Raw genomic sequence first — 21,874 nt, 5'->3', positions numbered from 1 at the left:
AGAGGAAAGGGGAAAAACTGAAAAAGCATAATATGTCTCCTTCAGCTATACATTTGTTGCTGCAGTGCAAACATCTCAACCTGCAGACGTGTGCATTTGCCACATGACGGCTGCAGAATATGACCCACAGTGATGCAAAAAATAGAAATATTGGCAAAAATTGAATCTCTGTTATGGGTGAATCTGCAAAAACACTGATAACTACATTTTCCCAAAGTGCAACCCAGTTGTAATTTTTCATTGGAAAACCCTGTCAAGTAAACACCCACTTCATTAAATTCCATAGTTGTGTACTTTTAAGATGTCAGGGTAATTTTCTCTCTACTTTTAGACGGATCCCCTAAAGCCGCACAAAGTAGCACTTCAAACGAGAATGATAAAATCAAATTGAGCCAAATGAAGTCCAGCAACATCACAAACTTTATTCACGTCCATCTCCGTCTGACTGTTTCCGGAGGTTGAGATGACATTGGGGTTGCTGGGCTGCTCGATAAATACAGGCAACAGTTTCACTGGACAGGGTACAAAGTTGTTGCTCATTTCACATTAAGACTATTAAGACTTAAGCTGCTTCTTCAATTACAGTTGCGTGAACTAAATCGATGACGTTACATGAGATCATTGTGTTCACAGTACAATACATAGTATACAGAGTTGAGATAATAGTCTGCACCAGTTTTATTTGATCTGTAATGAAATAATCAGTCATTGTCAAATTTACTCAATGCTGATTTTTGTTTTTCAGATTCAGCTCAGACCAGAGATTTCTGAATCCAACAAAGAAATATTCAAACAAAATCCAGTACAAAATCCCTTTCACTGGGTCGTGTGGTTCTTTTAAAATATTAACATTAATTTGGTAAACCGTGGGTGAACCAATCGTGACAGTGCCCCACGTCTCTGAGAGCAAATCGGCGTGGCGCTCGTCGAAGGAAGACGTGAGCTGCCGTTGTGAACAGAGCACGTGAGTCCCGAAGAGAACGAACAGTCTGACGTCAGAGGCGACTGGGTCACTGACACCAGTCGGACCCTCTGAGGCAGTAGCACCATGTTCAGCAGTGTGGAGTGGCACCTCTGTAAAAGTGCGTTCACACCAAACGTGAAGCGAATTCTTCCAGTCGCGACATTCGCACCATTTGCGGGCGCCTGACTCTGTATGTACAGCAAGCTCGCCGCATGACAAATTTGCGGCGCGTCTGGTCCCTGATGGTCTGCACTTTACTCAAGGACACTTTGGCATATGTAGAAAATACAATATGGCTACAACTCTTCAAACAGTGCCTATAATCTGATCAATTAATCCGCTTACACATCATATTACAGTGAGCACTAAGTGCATGGAGGGGGGCGGTCGCATGCACACGTGTAAAGAAACAAACATTGGCAGCCTTAGCTTTAACAGGCAAATGACTGGCAAGAACCGAATAATTCACCCCCTTTCTTTTTGATAAAAATATATATATATATATATACTGTATATATACACTTGGCATCTCGGAGAAGAGCCAATGTAACACAGAGCAGGAATTTGTTATTTCACAGTGAGAACATCACATGATCAAATTGAACAGGCCACTTCAGAACAACGGACACAGGTTATGGAGTCCACCGTGTCGAGTCAACTCTAGGAGTCTCCTCCACCTGACACTGAAGCTGTGGGGGGCACGGTGGTCTCTTTCTCCCCTTCGATGGCCCCCTCATGTATAATGTGCCCGTCCTGTCAAGTCATCAATGTCCCTGTTGCTGCCTGAATCTTCCTGACTCCCGCTGTGTGATTCTTACGTTTCAGAAGTAGTTCTGTTAAAATGCCAGTCACTTGCCAGCGTGGTTATGAAGTTATTACTTTTCAATGGTATCCTGTTTTTCTCTGTCTGTGGCTATATCTTATCTAGCTTATTTTGTACAAAGTCAAATTCCCTATATGTGATCTGATAATCCAATAAATAAAAGAAAATCCAATTTTTTATTAAGCCATTATTCTGATTCTGACAAAAACGTACATACAGGCTAACTAGGACTAGCTTATATCAAATGGTATATTGGGGAATTAACTTAAACACATGTATTCACGGTTTACGTGTATGTTGCCAACACACTCATTCACTGTCTAAACTAGGCTGTAGAAGCCATGTAGAAAACTCTGCAACTTTTAACGACTGACAGGATTTACTGTTCCATAGATACTGCAGATGTGGTGGCATGGCCCATTTGGACTGTGGGACCACAGGGGAATACTTTACAGACCTGTATTTTTTATGTTTTTAATACGTTTTTTACGTAAAGTCAGCAGGAAAACAAGGGCGGCGCGGCGAGGGAATGAAAGAGGCTCCCTTCTCCCTATTACAACTCAGCATACCATCAAATAAATTTGATACGAAGGTAGAATAGTCGCATAGTGATGCTTTAAAAAGATTTGTTTGGATCATTTCTAACCTCTATGTTGAGTTGTCCGTGGTGCTGAAAGAGAACATAATGCTTTTAAATCTGAAAATATACCATTATTAATGCAAGTAAACTGGAATCCTTGCATATTTTTCTCTTTTAAATATTCATGGAGGCAAGGCTCCACATTGGCTTTTGAAACAGGCCCCAGGATTTTTAAGGCTGCCTCTGGCGCGCGCGCGCGCACACACACACACACACACACACACACACACACACACACACACACACACACACACACACACACACACACACACACACACACACACACACACACACACACACACACACACACACACACACACACACACACACACACACACACACACACACACACACACACACACACACACACACAAGGTCTCTTTGGCTCTGTACAACAGGTGTGGATTACATGTTCCATCCGAGTCCGATGTGGGTCGCCAGCAGGTAGCACATGGCAATCATACACGTCATTATCATCATGGGGAATCCTAACCTGTGAGACAAATGACAAATTAGCATGTTATTCTTTCTGAGAACATTTTCTAAATAATACAAAATAACCAAAAAATGGTGTAAATTATGAATTTAGAGGGAGAAACAGTGATAAGCCTATGGGGCCCAGAGTCATACTGAGGTATATGGTCTCCACAAGATGAGTCCTAATGATGGACTGATGATCCCCCGACCTTTCGTCAAGTGCCACCACAGGTCAGAGCTTCCATTTACACACAACACTGGTAATTTGACAATAAATTACAAAAACAACTCATTTGACTGCTTTTGTAACTAGGCTGATGAAAGTTAACAACACTGGGTTGAGACCGACAACCACTTAAAAGATCGGCTGCACCAATTTATGGTGCAACGGCAACGATCACTGCCTTTATTGTAGCACTAAGTCAACTGCGGACGTGACCGCTCTGCAGCTTTTCATTCCTGAATCAGTATCATCAATTTCAACGGTGGACTGAGATGACTCCAGAACTGCAGATGGTTTGTCCTTTGGATGCGCCCCATGCCCTATATGGACACATGGCTGCTCTGAGGGCCAGGGATCTGTTCGCCCTCAGTCTGTGGCATAGATCAGTTTTACAGGACGAAGACAGAAAAAGGGAAAATTGATTTATAGATAGTGTGCCAGCAATCATCCGAGGACTAATTCAAACTATAGTTCCCTTACTGGAAAATTAAAAAAATTAGGAGCAGCCATATTGTTGAAATTTCCTTTAGCGCAGATGTGTAATGGTACAGAGTGAGATATGAGGCAGACTTACTATATAATTCTACATCAAATAAACCAGAAAATACCTACTTCTGCCATATGATGATTCACATCACTGTTAGCTGGTGCTAATCTTCTCATGAGATTAATGGAAAATAATAATGCATGGCCAATTATTATGATGATGAATGTATCCAATAAGCTGATGTATATTTCATGACAATAACCACTGCATCAAACACACCAATCAGAAAGAACCTCACAGACAGATCACATGAAATAGCAATGTTCAAGTTTGATTTTTTTAGAGAAATGCAAAGAATCATATGTCTCTTTCTGGTCTGTTTTTTCTGAGAGCCAGAATGCAACTTGAGTCACTAATAAAAGACTGAGGATTAAACATGACACAATAACAAAATGTCCATTTTGAGCCTCAGTAGCAGCTAAAGAATTATTACACTGAGATTTTGACATGTGGACTTGTTTAAGAAATGTACCAACATTTGCAATAACGCAACATGTTGAGTGAAAATTGGTCCATAAGCAAAACAAAGCGAGTGAAAAGATGCGAGTACAACTGGCAAATTCTCCCCTAAGAGAACGTACAGTAATTACCAAGCTTCACAAAGGTCTGATGGAGTGTGAGAACTACCAACATTAAATGGGATGAAAATTTTGAACCCTGACTAATTAAGTAACCCTCATGTGGCCAATTAAAACTGTGTTACATTGGTTTGCTATTTAATATATTTTTGACTGTTTGGACAATTAGTAGTTTAGAGAAAAATGAGAGATTCAATAATCGTTATCATCCTTCGTCTCACTGCATCATGAACAAACCCGTCTCATGGATCATGTAATTTAACACGAAAAACACCAAAGAAAAGTGTGCTAAGTAAATGCACATGAAGTCCCCAGGAATACAAAGAAATGGCACACCCAAAGAGACTAGCAAGTAATTTTAAAAGCCCTTCATGTGCATTTAGTGCTCCATTACACAGAGAGATGGAAAGAGATAGCAGCTCTGGACCTATTGTATCTGAATCATGGAACGTAAATTTAATGGGGAAAAGCAACAGAAGAACTCATAATTACTCAGATAATCCCAAAAAAACAACCTCAAACTCAGGAGACACAGAGAAACGAAGTGCAGAGCTGACACGGCTCAGCAGACAAACCAACGGAGAACCAAGGGAGGCTCAAAGACTATATACACAAGAGGGCGCAGATGTTTGGACACAGGTGACACACTGCCTATCGTCTTTTCCTATCTTCTATTCCTTGACCTCAGTGGAAAACGTCATGAGGTCAAGGAAGGGTGTTAAGGAGGACTCATAGGACTTAGGAAAAGCCGACAGCGCTGCTCAGAGAACCCGACTCGACTTTTCACAGCATGTTTCAGTGTGTTTTACCACCGTGTGACATCAGATGTAAATTATTCATACGCAACGGTAACTCACATGATGACTGTTGAGGAATTTTCGTCTATCCTCCCTGAGAAACTGTTAAGACAGAGAAGTGAGTCTTCTCAGGCACCGAGCAAGGTCATCTCATCTATGGCAAGCCTTGAGCAGCGGAAGTGTCTCTCGAGGCGCCATAGTCGCGGGGAGATGACGACATTACTCTAAACTAAATTCACTACAGAGACCAGGGAACAGGCAGACTTTCTTGGGACGCCGAACACTGTGAACCTGTTGATCTGTGTAGCGAACCGGAAGTCTCCTCAATATTGAGCTCTTATAATAAATACTTCTGCTTAAGACATCCACGGTTTCCGTCTTCCTGAATCAGTATCCACTCCATCAATTATTCCACTTTAGCTGTGTCTGGCGAACAGGACTCTAAATTATTCCATTTCAATGACGCGCGTCTCTTCTGAGTCATATTCATACTCTTCCACGTCTTCCACTTCTATTTTGGATATATCGCTGCTGCAATGAATTGTGGGACATCTTTATCTCCTTTACTCTCGCATAGGAAGGTCCAGTGTACCCTATGCTAAAGGAGATAGGAAAGGAAGCATTGAAACTCCTTTCCTATCTCCTTTAGAGAATCCAAACAGCTCTTATCACGGCTGCTGATCAAATACTTCCAGGTCTCTTCAAGATTTAGGAAACTTCCTAAGCCAATTTGACAATTCGACTGCAACCCAGGAGCCATCTTAACGACCCACTTTAAGATGATCTGTCATAATGTTCCATTCATCGAATCCTCTGCACTGAAAAAGCAAAGAAAAGCAAACGAGAAGTCCACAGGACCTTAAGTGTAAGCGTAAGGGGTTTATGTACTAGTGTCTTTAGTGTTGCTACTATTTCATTATTCATATAAATAAAATTATACAGTTTCCTCTTAATATGCATGTGGAAATGTCAATTTAGGATTAATGAGGGTAGTCAAGCACTTAGGCTCATTAATAATGATTTCAGTGTGGCGTGGTGGTGCATTTAAATTGTAGGCGTGGAACTTTGTCAGCAGACAGTTGAAGGGAGTTCCAAAGGTCAGGGTGATTATCATTTATGAACGAATCAAAGGTTTAATCAGGGGACGAGGAAAACCTTCAACAATAAAGATGTTCACCAAAAATAACAGGTAAAGTTACAATGTGTGCTGGCTCAACAAACATCGGACCCGACCATTCCCTTACCTTATTTTTATCTTTTTATCCACTTAACAAACCACAAACTGGAATAAATTCTCAATAAATTCAATGTTATTCGCAATGAACCTACACCAAAATGGCAATAATTCTCGAATACCAATATATGGATGGGGTTTGAAAGAATTGCTGCTGAAAGAATGCTACACTGACGATGTCCAGTTATATAAATCTACTTAAATCCTGATGTGATCATCTATGGTCTCAAAACCCTAATCCAACATCCACAACCTCAGAGTAAACGTCTTGAGAAAAGATCTCATTCAAGCGCCTTGACCTCATGACTCCTTCCCTCTCCAAAAAGAACTCCTGCGCTGGCTCCCTGCACCAACAATGGATTTGTTAACTTAGTATTAATTAACTGTTCGCTAAGCCCCCGCTGCCCTTGGTTACTGTTGCCATGTATGCCGAGCTTTCCATTCTCACACAGGAAAGACTAACCACTGGAAACTCTTTCGGTGTGTTCGGAGCTATTAGTCTTTAATTTCTGCTGGTGACCAGAGAGTCTGTAAAGTGACACTGTCTCTAACAGATGGATTTATAGCTGCGTTGAAATTGCACTTGATGCCAAAAGTCTAGAGCTGATGCTACCAATCTCAGGCAAAAAGTGAGCGTGAGTGTACATGACATTAATAAAATACATTGGACCATCAAACCATACAGCTCCCCCTCAGGCTAAAATATAAACGCCATACTATCACCTGATTGCAATGTATCATTCAGCAGTATAGATAGATGAAGAGCCCACTGGTGTGTATTTCGATTAGTTGTTGAGAAATGAAGATCATATTGTGCTTCCGAGCTTTTTTAAAATACTCATGCCAATATCATATATAATGGCCTTTAAATCTCACTCTGAATACATATGGTTACACAATGTTGATGCATTAAATGGGCCTTTGACACAAGACCACTGTCATTGTGCAATGAGTGTCCACTTAAGATGAACGGTGTGAGGAATCTCTTGACTGTTATCCTATAGCCAGACAAGGTGGGGTCACCTCTGCACGAGTGAATCCCTTTCTGCGGGGCAAATACCCATTTCCCATCGCAGTCGCAGCGTGGAGGGACGGATGAAAAAGCTGCCACAATACAGCTTGGAAAGGGAACAAGGTCAACCTTATCTAAAAAAAATGTAAAATCCCATCCTACGTTGTGATCTCAAACATTGATTTAATTGCACATGATGGGAGCTCTTTGAGAGTGCTGATGCAATCTCAAAGACACTCCTTAGGTAAACCGAGGGACACACTTCTCTGACTGGAGGGGCTGCATGCTCGACACTGGACAGCACTGCTCCCTGTGACAATGCTGAGCCTGTGTGTACTTTTAAGGTTGTGGAATAGAATACGCTACCTATATTTCTTTATCAGTAGAAACTGAACCTTAACTTGAATAGTTCAAAAAAGACTTCTGGAAACAATATTCTTGATAATGTGAGTGTGCGTGTTCTTTTTAATCCAGGTTTTGGTTTTTACATGGGCCATTCAAAATGTGCCTATCGGAGGGGGCCAATTGCTTAATCCATCTTGAATTCCATCATATGTGATCAGTCAGTCTCAATTGATACTGCTGGACTTAGCTGTTCCACTAGTCCAAATCCTTCGCCTTGAAGTGCCCGTGACTGGGTAGTGGCCTTTCACAACGAAAGAGGGAAGTGGTTGAAATCTTACAGGACACCACTCATTACGCTTTTACAAGGCATCCTGGCAATTTTTCTTCTACCATTCCAAGTGGTTACTGTAACAGCGGCCATTTTTCACACTGAGCACGTGAACACTAGCAATGACTCATACCCCGTCGAGCTGGACTACACAGCACATGCCATAAAGTGCTTTTGCCTTGCTCCCCGGGTTAGTGGTTTGAGTAGAGGAGGTTGATCAGGGCCGAGAGGCATGAAAGAAGCAACAGGGATCAGAACAACTTTTTGCTAAACTATTCAGGGCCTTTCGTTTTCCTTTGTGATGGTCTATCAACGGGGCATTTGTGTCCCTGTGGACTGATCTTGGCCCTGAACTTCATCGTCTGATGCAGCACTAGTCAGTCGCAGCTGCCTAGAGTCACAAACACCACTTTCCCCCCTTACCTGTCTCTCTGAACAGCTGTGACCTTTGCCACAGTCAGCCAATTACAGACACTGCTGCAGCTGAAAACAATGCCTAAATCCAATAACTGTAAAATAACAGGTACAGTGTGAGAGAGACAGAGGGAGAGCAAAGCCGAGGGGCTGCAAATGTTCTCTCTATGTAGATGGAAAATCCTGTGTCTTTCCCGTGCAATAACACATTTGTCAACATACGATAACTGTGATGGCCCAGAGACACCGCTCCCAAGGTGCCCACGTTGAAGAGAACAGATAGCAGAAAGCGGTGGTTCACGGTGTCAAGGGTTGCTAAATGATTCTTGCGCGATAAGAACCGAAGACGGAGCTGCAGCTCATAGCTGTCACGGATAGCATTGCTCTTTCAGTTGAGTGGCCAATCCTTAAAACCCAACTGATTTGAATCAAGGAGACCAGTTTGAAGACCGCCCTTTCAATATTCTCAGATTAAGAATGGAAGAATCAAGACTGATCAATAGTGCTCAACTTGAGCAGGTTGAGTGAAGGCTTTTCGAGCATGAGGAACTACCTGAGCCTGTTTCAAAGCATTTGGAATTGTTGTGGAATCAATGAAGCATTTATCAAGTGTGATACCGGCACAATGGTTGTAGCAAATGCTTGGAGGAGGCTGATGGGAAGGGGGTCCAGCACACAGGTAGACTACAGGTCAGAAGTCTGACACACCATTGAAGAGGATTCATCCTCTGGGGACCATTGGATCCAAACGTACCAAATTTCATGGCAATCCATCCAAAAGACATTTCAGTGTGGAACACAGTGGTGGACCGTCCAGCACATCGACATTGCCCTCCTAAGAGCTTGGCTGCTAGCTTGGCTAGAAAAGCAAAGAATATAAACAGCTCACAAAACACATAAACATGTTCAGGACAGTAGTGAGTAATCCCTTTCACGTGTTCCAGTATGAAATATTTGGGGGTGACCAACAGAACATTGGCACACACAAAGCCTTCAAATCACCAACTCAAATATAACTTGTTACCGAACTGAATCCAAATGAAATGGGCTCACTATCTATATACATCGTACGTACAGAATACTTAGTGTAGTCCCATGGATCAAATGACATGCTTTTTCCGAGTGATTGCATTTGAGGTGTAATCAGACTCATATTCATCATTCTTTTGATCACTGACCCCTTCCACTTCTCCAACAAGCAAATTGCAAAGTATATCTGGCTGTTGCATCACCAGAATCACCATTATTAGTCAGGAGGTAGCAACATAGGAAGCAGCCTACTTACCACCATGCATGAGATGAAATATTATATTTTTGCTATATTTAGTTCAGAGGGTCCTCAAATCAAGATCTGAACGAGTCTTTCACTCAGTGTGAATTTGAATCCTACTTTTATCACCTAAGTGTACCAAATGTCCTTTTCTTTTCTGTAGACCATTACCGTATCTCTCTGCACTTTGAATTGCTCCTTACCCAGTATTGTAGAACTTCCTCACTGACCTCACAGTGTCACCGGAGAGGACACAAACTAGAATTACTGCCCAGAACAGATGACATCGTCTTATGTCTGCCAGGTTGTTTCCTAGAGTTATTTCACTGACAGAAGGGTACACTGCTGTGTATATATCCCAAGCAAGGTCAGGCGGAAACCCTTTAAAATGTGCCAGTACCCATAATTCCAGCACTGCCCCCCCAAGTAGCGCAACCTCTGCCAGATAACACAGGTACACAAACACAATTCAATAACCAGAGCCCATGTTTATCAAGCAAACCTCCACAATTTACTTTCAGCAAAGAGTAGGACTTCTTCTAGGAGAGAGTGGGGAGGGTGCTGTAGCTCCCAAACATCATGGAATATTTATATGGGGAAATGCAATGTATGGATATGAACATATCTCTCAATTACAGCACCATTGTTATTCAAAATGAATAAATACACAATAATAATTAGATAGATAAGACCCCACAATTTACCTATTGCAATTAAGTTGAGATATCATTCATTATGTCGATAACAGGACTCACTGTTACTTTGGGCTCATACGTATATTCATTAATACACATAGGCCCAATCAAAGACCAAATTAATTGGAATTTCCTGAGATAGGAAATTTCATAAATTGTCATTACCTGTAATCCTGAGAGTAGGACCAAAAATGTGACACTCTGGCAAGTGATTTCCTACTCTGACACATTCCATAAATACAAGCACTGAACTGTGATTCTTGAGGCTGTTTTGTAAATATTCTGAAGCAGCTCAGTTCACATTGTTGGCATCTCCTATTGTAACATATGACGCACATTAATGTGTAAGTACCGCTTCAGGCAGAATAGCCTATGATACAAAAACCATGGTAATGCACAAGTCTGACATTACCCGAAGAGATTCAAAAAACCCTTTGAGCGTCACATCTTGAAAGGACCTTTATCTTTGACTGTTCACTGCTTGATGCATAACGTTAATGCCGTTGAGGAGGAGAGGACTCACCTGAAGAACTCCATAAAGGAAAAGCCGTAGCCATGTTGCTCAGCAATTCCTGCACACACAACGTTGGCTGACGCTCCTATCAGTGTACCATTTCCTAAACAGACAGGAGAATAACGAGGTCAATATAACAATGTCACATAGAACATATAATTCAACAAGAGCGCCAGCGCAATTTATGCACTGATATTATAATACTGATAATCACGGACATTCAGCAATTCTCTTTGAATGTTCAGCCTAAATCTAGTAGAAAGTTTTGCTGTTTTCCATCTACTGCGGGCAACATTTTGACAGTCAGGGTGCATATCCATCGTGCCGCTCAATACAGCTCCCATCTCAAAAGGTGTCAGCTCGGCAGTGGCAACATCATACTGCAGATCAATAGGGACCTGTCACAGACCAGTTGATTAAACTGCCCCCCCCCAAACAGAACTGCTGAAGGGCAGGTCGCTGGTGTGTGGCAGAGCTTGAATGAGGACCTCGGGCTGCTCTGACTAAAAGCACAGCCCGGCGTCCCGGGACAGGGACACAGCTGTACAAAGTGTGGCTGTCACCTGGAGCATATGATGTCTTCTGCTGGCAGAGGCCATCGATAAAGATCAACACCTTTCAAACAGGGATAAAATATAACGTCCCTGCTGTCTGTGAGGAATTCTGGAAGGTTTTGTTTGTTTTGCCCAAAACCAAACAGTCCCTTTTTTTTCTACTTTGGTTTATGCTTTATTACATGGAGAGGATGAAATGAGAAGCTTACCCCCAAGACAGGCTCCCATAGCCAGAGCGTAGATGAGAGGTTTTATTGGCAGGTTCACATCTGCATCCTGACTCAAGTTGATGAGAACTGGAATCTGTGAAGTAAAGACAGATTGAAGGTCTACTTTTAGCAGTTTCCCAAATAAATTATTTCAACACTAAAGGAAACTGAAGACATTTGACTTAAGCTGGTTTTGGTCTCTAAAATACGGTAGTCTTATACTTGCGAACACCAGCGACAGCCTTAATACATATACATGAACACAGAAGCTCCATCTTTTGCCGCGTTTAGATTAGTGATTCATTTTTACATGCAACATGCAGTAGGTGATGAGCCGCAGCAGAATCCACCATGATGGCAGAACAGCGTGGACACAACCATGTCCCTGCCTTTTCTACAGTTGGATTATTTTCTCAGGAATTTGCGTCATGTGTACGATACAGCATGAGCAACAGAGTAGTGCTGTATATCACTTTCACAAAACACACTGACCGAGCATGCATACACTGAATCAATCAAAATGTCTCCCCTGGTTGGAAAACCAAAACCCTAACTGAGTATCCTAATGATATATATACATATATATTTTTTTTGGCATTTGGGTGGCTTTGATTTATTTGTTTGTGTTTGAAAAAAACTGGTCGACATTTTGGGAAGTACACCAAAAGAAGAAAGCAAATTAGCATATTTCACAAAATCTGAAACTATAGCATTAAAAAAGACAGTGCCTCTAAATTGATGTTTTTCATATGTTCATTTTTCTGGTCAGACAGGGGAAAACATTTTTTTTCTTTTTCTCAGCGTCAGTCTATTGTGACAGTGACAATCGGGACATGTTTTCTTATCAGCTGGGCACTGAACTGAAAACTGATGCAGTTTGAAGTCCCTTCAACATTTGCATGGGCCTGGACAAATGGGAAAAAAAAAAAAATATAAAAGGAAAGGACATCTTCAAAAGAGTTGTGGGGAGCTGACAAGTCAAAAATCTCAGTCTGTCAGTGGGATAACATGTTTTCCTTTTCTTTCAGTCATTTTAAATGAGCACACTGGCGGAGGGGCCCAGAGGAAACATTGATTTCTGTGCAATCTATTCATTTTCAGCCAAACAGACAAAGTGGTGAGGTGGCAGTTGCTCTGATACTTTTAAGAGAGTTACTTATAAATGATGTCTTTTTGAAGTGTTTTTATATGATTCGTGAGTGTGAGAGAATCTCTCTGTATCCTCCTATATGTTAATATAGCTGTATGGAAAGTACGATACGATTTTGTAGGCACCACTACAAAACTATAATAAAGGAAAAAATTCATGAGCATGTTATTTGCATTTGGACCAACAATGTTTTCTCCTCTTCTTATGTGAGGCCTGTCCTGGCTGGGAATTGGAAGAAACAATGATTTTATGTCCATGTTGCTAAAGACACCAGAATAGTGATAAGCTTATAATTGTTGGAAATCCCAAACATTATGTCAAGGCAGAAATGTCCAAGTCTATCTCAGTACTGTATAAAGTGAAGGATCTCTTAAATCAAGCTTCATTATACTCCTTATATCGTTCACTTTTTAGTCAGTTATTACGTGGTACTTTAATTGTGGAAAGAAATACTACAGTAGAATTACCTATATTAGAGTTGTTAAAACAATAAAAATCAAATATGACTTAGAGGAATTTATAAAGGTAATGTAAAAACACCATCATTGTGCTTCTGGTGTGAATTTATGGAAGAGTTGTGGTGAGTTGAGTCACTGTAAATCTTCGACTGATGCTACTTTTTCAAGTAGTGTCTGTTTAAAGACAAATCTAGGTCACATTAGCCGCAGCTTCAGCCTACACCTCAAGCGTCTGTATTAAAACGTTGAGTTTCGTTGTGCTAATAAAACAATTAACACGTTACACTTAACCGCCCTTAGATAGTGTGTCTTAAGCCAATAGCTATAAATGGTACTAACAAACAAACAGTCATTCTATCATTCTATTTGTGTGTGCTTTGTTCCTCTGAACACAGACAGGTCATATTGACCAAAGCAAGAATAAGTAACGTAGGTAAAGGCCATGTGAACTTAAAAGACCTCTGCTGTGTGATTGGTTGAACTTGGTTTGTGTGTGTGTGATTCCTCTTGGATGTTCTGCAGTGTGAAATTGCAGCATCCAACACCGATGCCCCTTACCATGGTGGCAGTGAAGGGAATGTTGTCAATGAGGGAAGACGCCAGAGCCGACACCCACATCACCAGGATGATGGCTATGGCCAAGCGCTGGTCTTCTGGCACCGCCTGAGATGGGAGGTAATACGAGTTATTCAGGTGCACGTGCCAACCTCAGACCATCACCGGTTAAGTCAAACACACCGGTTGTGTTAAGTCTTTGACAATTAAAACCCGTCGGTGGCGAGCAGAGGCTGGGACGGTGACGCTCTTTGACGCGCACAGCGAGGCCAATTTCTCCGCACGTGACAAGCACGATGCTGCGTGAGCCCTCTTGATAGTTTTCTCTTATGGGTATGAATGCGTGGCCCAGTTAATGGAGACAACATCTACTCCTTTCACCCGTCCTCTGCTCGTCTCAAGAGAGAGAGGCCCTGCACGTCTACCCAGCATGTCAGCCATTGTTTGGGGACGATGAGCGGGTCAGAAATCATGAGCAGCACGCCACCTGTCATGTGTGATTATCAAACTCATGCGGGCCAACAGTATAAACACAAGCTGACATCTTATTACTGGTGCAATCCTCCCGTTGCCTTCAAGATGCACACTGGCAGGAGTACGGGTGAGGAATAGCTTCGGGCCTCTTCCAGCCGCTGTCAGGTAGCAGATGTGAACAAAATAATTGAATTCAGAGCAGCACAGCTCAGGACAGTATGCATGAAATGCAGCGTCATGTCACCTGTGCCCCATTATCAATTACGCCAGTTGCGATTGAGCGCCGAGAAATGATTGTTGAGGTTGAGAAAACAGAGGAATGAACTCACTTTTATGAGCAGCGCTGTCTGTTCTCCGATGTAGTCGATAAGCTGTAGCTGGGCTAAAGCCTGGGAAATGAGGAGCAGAAGATTCAAATGGGGGGGGGGGGGATGTGACGAGAATTAGATATTGGAAGGATTAATCCAAGGGATGAAAAGCAAAGTGGTTATTAAAAAGGCGTTCTTGTTATCGTTGCTGACACGGAGAACAAAAAAATGGCCATTACCAATAGGGAGTGCTTTATGAAACTGTACACATGTATTCAACAAATACTTTTGCTAGGGTCCAAGACTCAGACGGAGAACAACAACATAAGAGTTTTATGTTCCAATATTCATCCTTTTACTTGGGGTCTCATGGCTAAAGAGACGGAGGATTCCTTTTCAGATCGAAAGCTCACTGATGAACTGAGTTGCTGTCGCTGCCCAGTGTTCTGTCAATAGATCCAAGCACTGATACCACTTTTCTTTTTGTGCGGATGCTTGTCAGACTGGAGCTCTATTTCCCCTATTTAGAGTCCAAAGCCTCTCCTCTCTCATCTCTCTGTCAAAATGCAAAAAGCAAAAAAAAAGTTATGGTAAATACCTCCATCAAAACGAAAAGTCCAGCAAAGAAGAGTAATGTGGCCCACTCCACCCGGTGCAAGATGATCTCGAAATCCTGGATGTCGGCCAGAACCAAAAGCCACAGTGAACCCAGGATTGCAATCCAACCTGAGAGAGAGAGAGAAAAAAACTCTGAGCCCAATGTACCAGATTTCACATATTCATAGCATGGCCGTAGATTTGGGTATGGACAGTAGAGACATGTCCCTGCCGATGTCACGGTGCTGTTCGGATCTGTGCAATTCTACCAGATTTGTGTATATTCTGCACATGTTGGTTATTATGATATCAAAGATAAAGACTGGATTGTGGGGGATACTTTACTGTGATCTGGCAACCCAGGTAACCAAACACTGAAAATTAGTCAGGTTAAGATTTCTTTGATTTGAAATAAATGCAAGAAAAAAGGCTGCGTCCTACTTCACATTACAGCAATTTGGCACTGGAAAATATAATGGCAAAAAGGACAGCAACTAAAAAATGTGCAGGTAATGTGAAGAGGAATAACAGAAACAGCATCTTGGTGGGTTTGTTAGAACATCCACCACCAGCGGGTCTGGAGGGCAGAAGCAGGCCACAGCCCGCCGGTATTAACAAGTGCCGAGTGTTTCTGAAAGAGGCGAGAGTGTGGATCCACTTGGAGGAAATGTGATTTAACAGGTGAGCACCTGTAATACCCTTGGCGAAATAATTTTACAACTGACGGGAACTTGTGAGGAAGGACGAGCAATGGAAGGACAGAGAGACAGAGAGAGAGAGAGAGAGAGAGAGAGAGAGAGAGAGAGAGAGAGAGAGAGAGGGTGGGGGAGGAAAGACTGGAGTCCGAGAGACTTCTCGCGTGTTTACGTGTTCCGTCAAGCACGGTGTGGGCTAAACGTGTCCTTAACAGGCAGTCTGGTTCTGCGATATCAACTTTATTCTCAGTTCAACAATAAAAATTCTAGGGAAAATTTCTGCCAGAGTTAGCTAGAAAGGGCCAATGGGTGTCAACAAATGTGCAATGGGAAATTGGGCATTGATTGTTAGGGACAAATGCAATAAAATGAGAAGGTAAAATAGATAAATGATATGTACAGACAATACATTTATGGAGGTCGTCAACTTCCATTTTATAAAATGTTTTATAGGTGTGTTGTTAATACTACAGCTAGTAATGAAAAGGGAGAGAACAGCCAAAACAAGTCTGCTTGTCGGAAATTAAAGAAACTAAAAACAAAGAGGTTAAGAAGGACTATTAGTGCTAGACTCCCACCACAAGCAGCTGAGGTTCATTATAGGGGTGTAAAAAATGAAAAGACGTTTCTGTCCGACATACGTAGATATCTGTTATGGGTACTTTCATTCCTACATCTGATGCCAACTTAAATTGATGTACTATTATAGAGTTCCGCACATTTTGTTCTTTGTTGCTTTTTGCAAATAAATAAACCTTTTTATTAAAATTTCCCTTTTCTAGTGCACGAATGGCACAAATGTTTTCAGTATTTAGTCATTGATTTTGTCCTTTTTCTATTTTTTGATTTTCGCACTTCGTTGAGATTGCCTGGAGCTGCCCGCTGAATGTGAATGAGGTCAGAAGCCGGCAGCCGATAACAAACCCAAAGAACAGTCCAATTAAAATGAGCTGTTAGACAAGTGCAAACACTTTATGACGGACTCATCTATCATATGGGAGACAACAGTGTCTGAGGCGGGAAATGTGCCGCAAAAAAATGTGCCGTCGCAGTTGTCTTTGAGGTACAGTGCACAGACGGAAGCGAAGGAACACGAGGCTAAAGTAAAAAGATAAAGAGATTTGTGCTCTGACGGATTATCCTGTACACACATAAGCATGCGATAGAAAGTAGACTGGGAAGTCTCAACAGAAATAACCTGTAACATAATAAATACAGGTTACAAGCAAGTGTTTGAAATTTGCTGAATCACTTTATTGATATCTGTTGAAGGATTAATAAAGATTGGTCCAAGCCACAGTTGTTACTCGCACGGACGCATCAGAGAGATCAAATGACCAGGTAGTAAGCAGACTGAAGTCATATCTTACTGTATGAAGTTAATGACATTTTAATGAGTTTCCAGTTTGGAAACGAGTGTGAATAAAATGACTGCGCCCGCAGCAGCGGTCGTCAACCCTGACTGTGGCCTGCGTGCATTAATGAGAGCCGTGTTCGGACCGACGCCTGTCCCTCCACGGAGACAGCAAACCCGCCGCTGCGGGGGTCATTCCCATTTAATGAATGTCACCGAGCGGGAACTCCGGCAGCACCTGTAATTAACCCAGCTTGTTTTGGTGGACGAGTGGCCTCGGCGGCGAGGGGGAGACATGATATGGTGTGTGTGTGTGTGTGTGTGAAGACGGCCATCTTCATTCAGGGATAGTGTCAGCATTGATGAGTCGCCGTTCAGGTCGTCTGCCGAACACTTATCAGAGAAATCAGAGAAAAGTGTCGGAGAGAGGAGATAGGACCCTCAACCAAGACCGCATGTCCGGTTTTGCCAACTTGTCCAAAATATTCAAGCTACGCAGAATCAGAATCTTGTTTGGTGTATTTCCAGGAGAAGTCATCCTCGCATCAGCTGGTGGCAGAAATCAGACAAATGATCCAAACACTGTACTAATTTGACAGTGATGAAGATGCTGAAATGCTGAGTTAAATTAAATGAATGAAATGCTGCTCAAGCATTTTGTACAGATTTTTGCCTTCAGTTTGATTTATTGCCTGTGCCAGGATGTCCCCACTGCAACATTTAAATAATACAGTTCATTTTTTTAATGGATATTCATGGACCACTGAGATTTGTCACAATAAGTAAAACCATGTTAAAGGAATTCTTAAAAGCTTATTTTTGAAATATATTCAGAAAGCTTGCCTTGAATTATGCGTGCTGATCCTCAATCCAAAAAAAAAGGTAAACCTGCATTAACTGATTTCATGGTCACTGGGCGGTAGCAGAAACCTGCTGATGTACAGTAATGTCATCTTTCGTTCACATGGCTAACACGTGAGCGTGTGGTCTTTGTTGTACGCATACAGCAGACACAGCTGAAGCGTTCATTTTGAATTCCTGTTTGTGTCCATCTGTGAACTCCACCTTTCTTTTTTCTCACCACCAACTCCTGAGGGGAAGTACAGTGTGTCGTTCCTAATCGGCCCGAAGCTTGACCGGGTTAACTAAGATCTAACTTTCTGTTGTTGGTGGGCAGGTGGTGCACAACGGGTTTGGAGAAATGTCCCTGACTGTGTAAAAGTCTTGTTCGGATGATGGGGTTATTTGCTTTGTTGGGAACCTGCGTCGTTGCCTGGTCTCGTCACATGCACCTTGTTTGTCTGTAACTCAGCATTTATTGCTGCCGATGAACTCTTGGAAAGTTGCAGGATTAAGGTCACATATTGTATCAGAAGTGCCCTTTGCAGTGTCACTGGAACATTATTCATGTTCAGGTCTAAATGCAGCTCAGCATCCACGTCATTTGTCGGCCGCGTTCGCTCGTCATTTCAAATGAGAAGCTGTGCTTCATAATTACATGACAGAACCCAAACCACCCATCGGGGCCTGCAAGAACAGCGCAGTAATGAGATAATGCGGCACTTACCGAGCTCCAGATGAATGCTGGGAACAAAGGAGTTGAGGAAGAACATGAAGATCACCACGCCAAGGACGGACACGCACTTCACCAGGAGAACTTTGTCAGTTATTCTGTGCTGTGGAGGACGAAAAAATATAATCTTTATGAATGGTGGGTCGGGGGGGGGGGGGCTGATTTTATCATGCAAGCGACGGTATTTGTCTAAAGTGAACTCTCAAAGAGTCGGCCTACTTCATTACTGAGATAACATCGATGCGCCACAGTGGCTGAGGAATATGTCGGAGGCGATGGACTGTGTGAAAGCTCACCTCCTTCTGCAACTCTTGAATGTTTTGCTCCCAGTTCTTATCCTCCTGAGAAATTTCTCTGTTCACACAGACGACATTTCAATTTTAGGATTCATTTCACAAAACATGCACTTTCTTAACCGCTTGAAATATTAGGGAAAGCATTCAAATCATCGCCTCTATTGGCCGCTTATGAATTTATCCTGAATGTTGAACTGTTGAAGTGTTTGTTGATTTTTATTGCTACTTTCTGTATTTTTCCATGCAAATTGTGTTCAAGGACTTGCTAAAATAGTATCCAAATCCAATCGACCTTGGACAAAATGACGAAAGAAACAGCATTTTGATAATTTCATTTACAAATTATGCCACTCTAATGTCTTCATCATGTGCGTGAAACAATAAGTAACGATGGTCGTGGATTTTTCAGTGAAACTGCCAAAAGAAAGTGGAGAAAACGTGTTCTTTAAGTGAGCCGATGAAAGCGTGCTTTTGAAACAACAGATGCATTTTCTGATTTCACTGCTTTTCTTCTGACCGTTGGAAGGTTTTCATCATCTTGCGGAGAAGATTTTCCAGGTTGAGGACTTTCTGCATCAGGAGGCACTTCACAGCTGTCTCCTCTCGGCTGGCGGGGTTGATGCGCTGAGCTGTTTGCTTCCAAACCAGGATCTCGTGCTTGAGTTCTGGGGGGACAGAGAAAAGCCATCTGTGTTTTGTCCTGCACTACCGCACATAGTCGCTGCAGTGGCCAAGCTCTGTGGCCGATTTGGCTCAGGAAATGGCTCCTATGGCTGAGGATGACTGGGGGGATATTAGGATGTTGTGGCTCAATATGCTGTGAGCTCCCGTTGAGGGACTAATGCAGCCAGGCGATCGGCACATTGACCAGCTGAGGAACGGGCAACAATGAGGCAGAGACGCAGCTCGAGGGAGCTGCACACTTGTGTCGATATCAGTAGGGGCCCTCCTTTTTTTTTTTTCAGGAAGGTTGCTAGGTGACCTGAATAGGTTCCGACTGGCGCAGGGAAAGAAACATTCCTGTAAGCGAATCAGAACAATTACCAGGCGTGCCACGGGGCTTTTGTGCGGATTTAGCCGGGCCGGGGGTTGGCGGGAGAAGCGGAAACTCCACAGGGTGGGATTTTCCGACGGGCTATTGGACCGGCATTGAACAATCACCGCGGCGATCAGCGGTGCGGCTTCCTTCGGGTCGGCCGCGGGGCTCAGTGGGACAGAGAGTCTTCCTTACTCCCCGGAGAAATGGGAGCAAGTGCGGCAACGGTGGCGTGTTTTAATGATCCCCAGCTGAGGTTCTCCCGGGGGGGGGGGGGGGGGGGCGGTGGCTGATAATAAGGGGCTGTGGGAGAGAAGTTCACAATCTCAAACACGAATATCATCTACATATCCCGGGGCTCGTGTACAAAGTGAGTGACACGGAACAGATGGAGCGCACAGCTCCTGTTCAAACTACGCACCACCTGTCATCCTTCTTAAATGGACAGTATGCCAAAGACCCTTGAGAGGTAGCTCAATCATTTTTTTCCTCCCTCTGTCAATGGATTATAAATGAGACACACAAACGAACTGTGGAGTGCCAGATTATCTCAATAGTTTTAAAAGCAAGATTAGAGAAGGCGCGTCATGCTGCTCTCTGGTCACTGCCAGCCAGTCAAAGGGGTTTTTACTGAGATCAGCCATGTGATGTCTGGGACACTTGGTGAGTCACCGGTCTCACCGGAAGCGGAGCGGCTGGCGAAACAAAATGCAAGTGGTCCGACCCGGTTAATGGTGTTTATCTTAAAAGTGAGTTTTAAAAAAACCTACAAATAGCTGGAAACCCGGAACATCTTGGATATTAGATCAGATATCAGACGGCGGCGGGGAGATCCTCCCTATATGTTCCAGAAAATGTATATCAGAGGTGACAAGGTCATCTGATGAGGACAGTGTACGAGGGAATACTGTGGGAAATACCTGAGGTACACAGGGGGCAAAGGGCACCAGATACCATATGTGGTGGAATGAGAGTTAATTAACTTCCATGAGGTCAATGCATCAACGTAAGAAGCGAGAAAAGATTCGGTATGAGCAGATGTTCTTGGGGGTAGTCTGATAATAGTAATTAAAGAAGAAACCTTCAGAATTGATTTTAAACTGTGATGCATCTGCAGCTTTCCCACAATTTACATTCCAGCTCCATGACAACATTATAATTTCCCTGCATAGACGCACCCGTCATCGCTTCAAACAATCATCATCTGCGTAGAAAATGAAAAGGGAAGGACTCATTTGTTTAACAAAAGTATGAAAAAAGTTTTTTCTTCCTTTAAATATTTGAACTCACCAACAATTTCGATTGACTCCTTGTTGTAGAGTTTTTTGTTCCAGTAGAGCATCCGCAGGAAGGGGAACGAGGTGAGAAGGACGAGGATTATTCCAAGGAACATGTAGCCTGTGAAACTGGCGAAATCGATCCCCTGTAAGAGACACAATAAAGAACTGTTGGACAAGAAAATGAAGACAGATCCCACATTTCTCTCATGCACAATCATCAGTTTTGGTAAATCACTGTATACAATGTTGCTCTAGGCTTAAAACTTTCCACTTTTGATAGAGCTCATAGTTCGGTCCAACTGAGCCCTGATTCATCCGTAAGATATGCTGTTATAGGCCTAAGATTGTTGCTGGAACTCCCATGATGCTTTGTGCTTTTCCTCTTGTCGTCCGTCTGCAGGGGATCAAGATCACCTCTCCCTTGTCCCTCATATTCTTTTCTCAACCCAACCTGTTGCACGTTTTTTTTTCTAT

The 21,874-nt window shown here is 42.7% G+C and overlaps 1 protein-coding gene across 1 annotated transcript in view; it reads right to left on the bottom strand.

Annotated features, from left to right (window-relative positions):
- Window positions 1-411: 411 nt before the first annotated feature.
- Window positions 412-21,874, bottom strand: part of oca2 (oculocutaneous albinism II) — a 39,481-nt gene continuing 18,018 nt past the window's right edge. The window contains exons 15-24 of the mRNA XM_035648816.2: window positions 21,411-21,543; window positions 19,602-19,749; window positions 19,085-19,142; window positions 18,783-18,891; window positions 15,168-15,295; window positions 14,591-14,650; window positions 13,791-13,895; window positions 11,625-11,718; window positions 10,871-10,964; window positions 412-2,920 (exon numbers count right to left, since the gene is read on the bottom strand). Coding sequence (XP_035504709.1) covers window positions 2,833-2,920; window positions 10,871-10,964; window positions 11,625-11,718; window positions 13,791-13,895; window positions 14,591-14,650; window positions 15,168-15,295; window positions 18,783-18,891; window positions 19,085-19,142; window positions 19,602-19,749; window positions 21,411-21,543 — 1,017 coding nt within the window. The 3' untranslated portion in view covers window positions 412-2,832. The remainder of the gene's footprint in view (window positions 2,921-10,870; window positions 10,965-11,624; window positions 11,719-13,790; window positions 13,896-14,590; window positions 14,651-15,167; window positions 15,296-18,782; window positions 18,892-19,084; window positions 19,143-19,601; window positions 19,750-21,410; window positions 21,544-21,874) is intronic.

This window comes from Scophthalmus maximus, chromosome 13 (assembly GCF_022379125.1).
Source record: "Scophthalmus maximus strain ysfricsl-2021 chromosome 13, ASM2237912v1, whole genome shotgun sequence".
NCBI lineage: Eukaryota > Metazoa > Chordata > Actinopteri > Pleuronectiformes > Scophthalmidae > Scophthalmus > Scophthalmus maximus.
The sequence above is the reverse complement of the archived record's forward strand: the minus strand, read 5'-3'. Positions and strand labels throughout refer to the sequence as shown.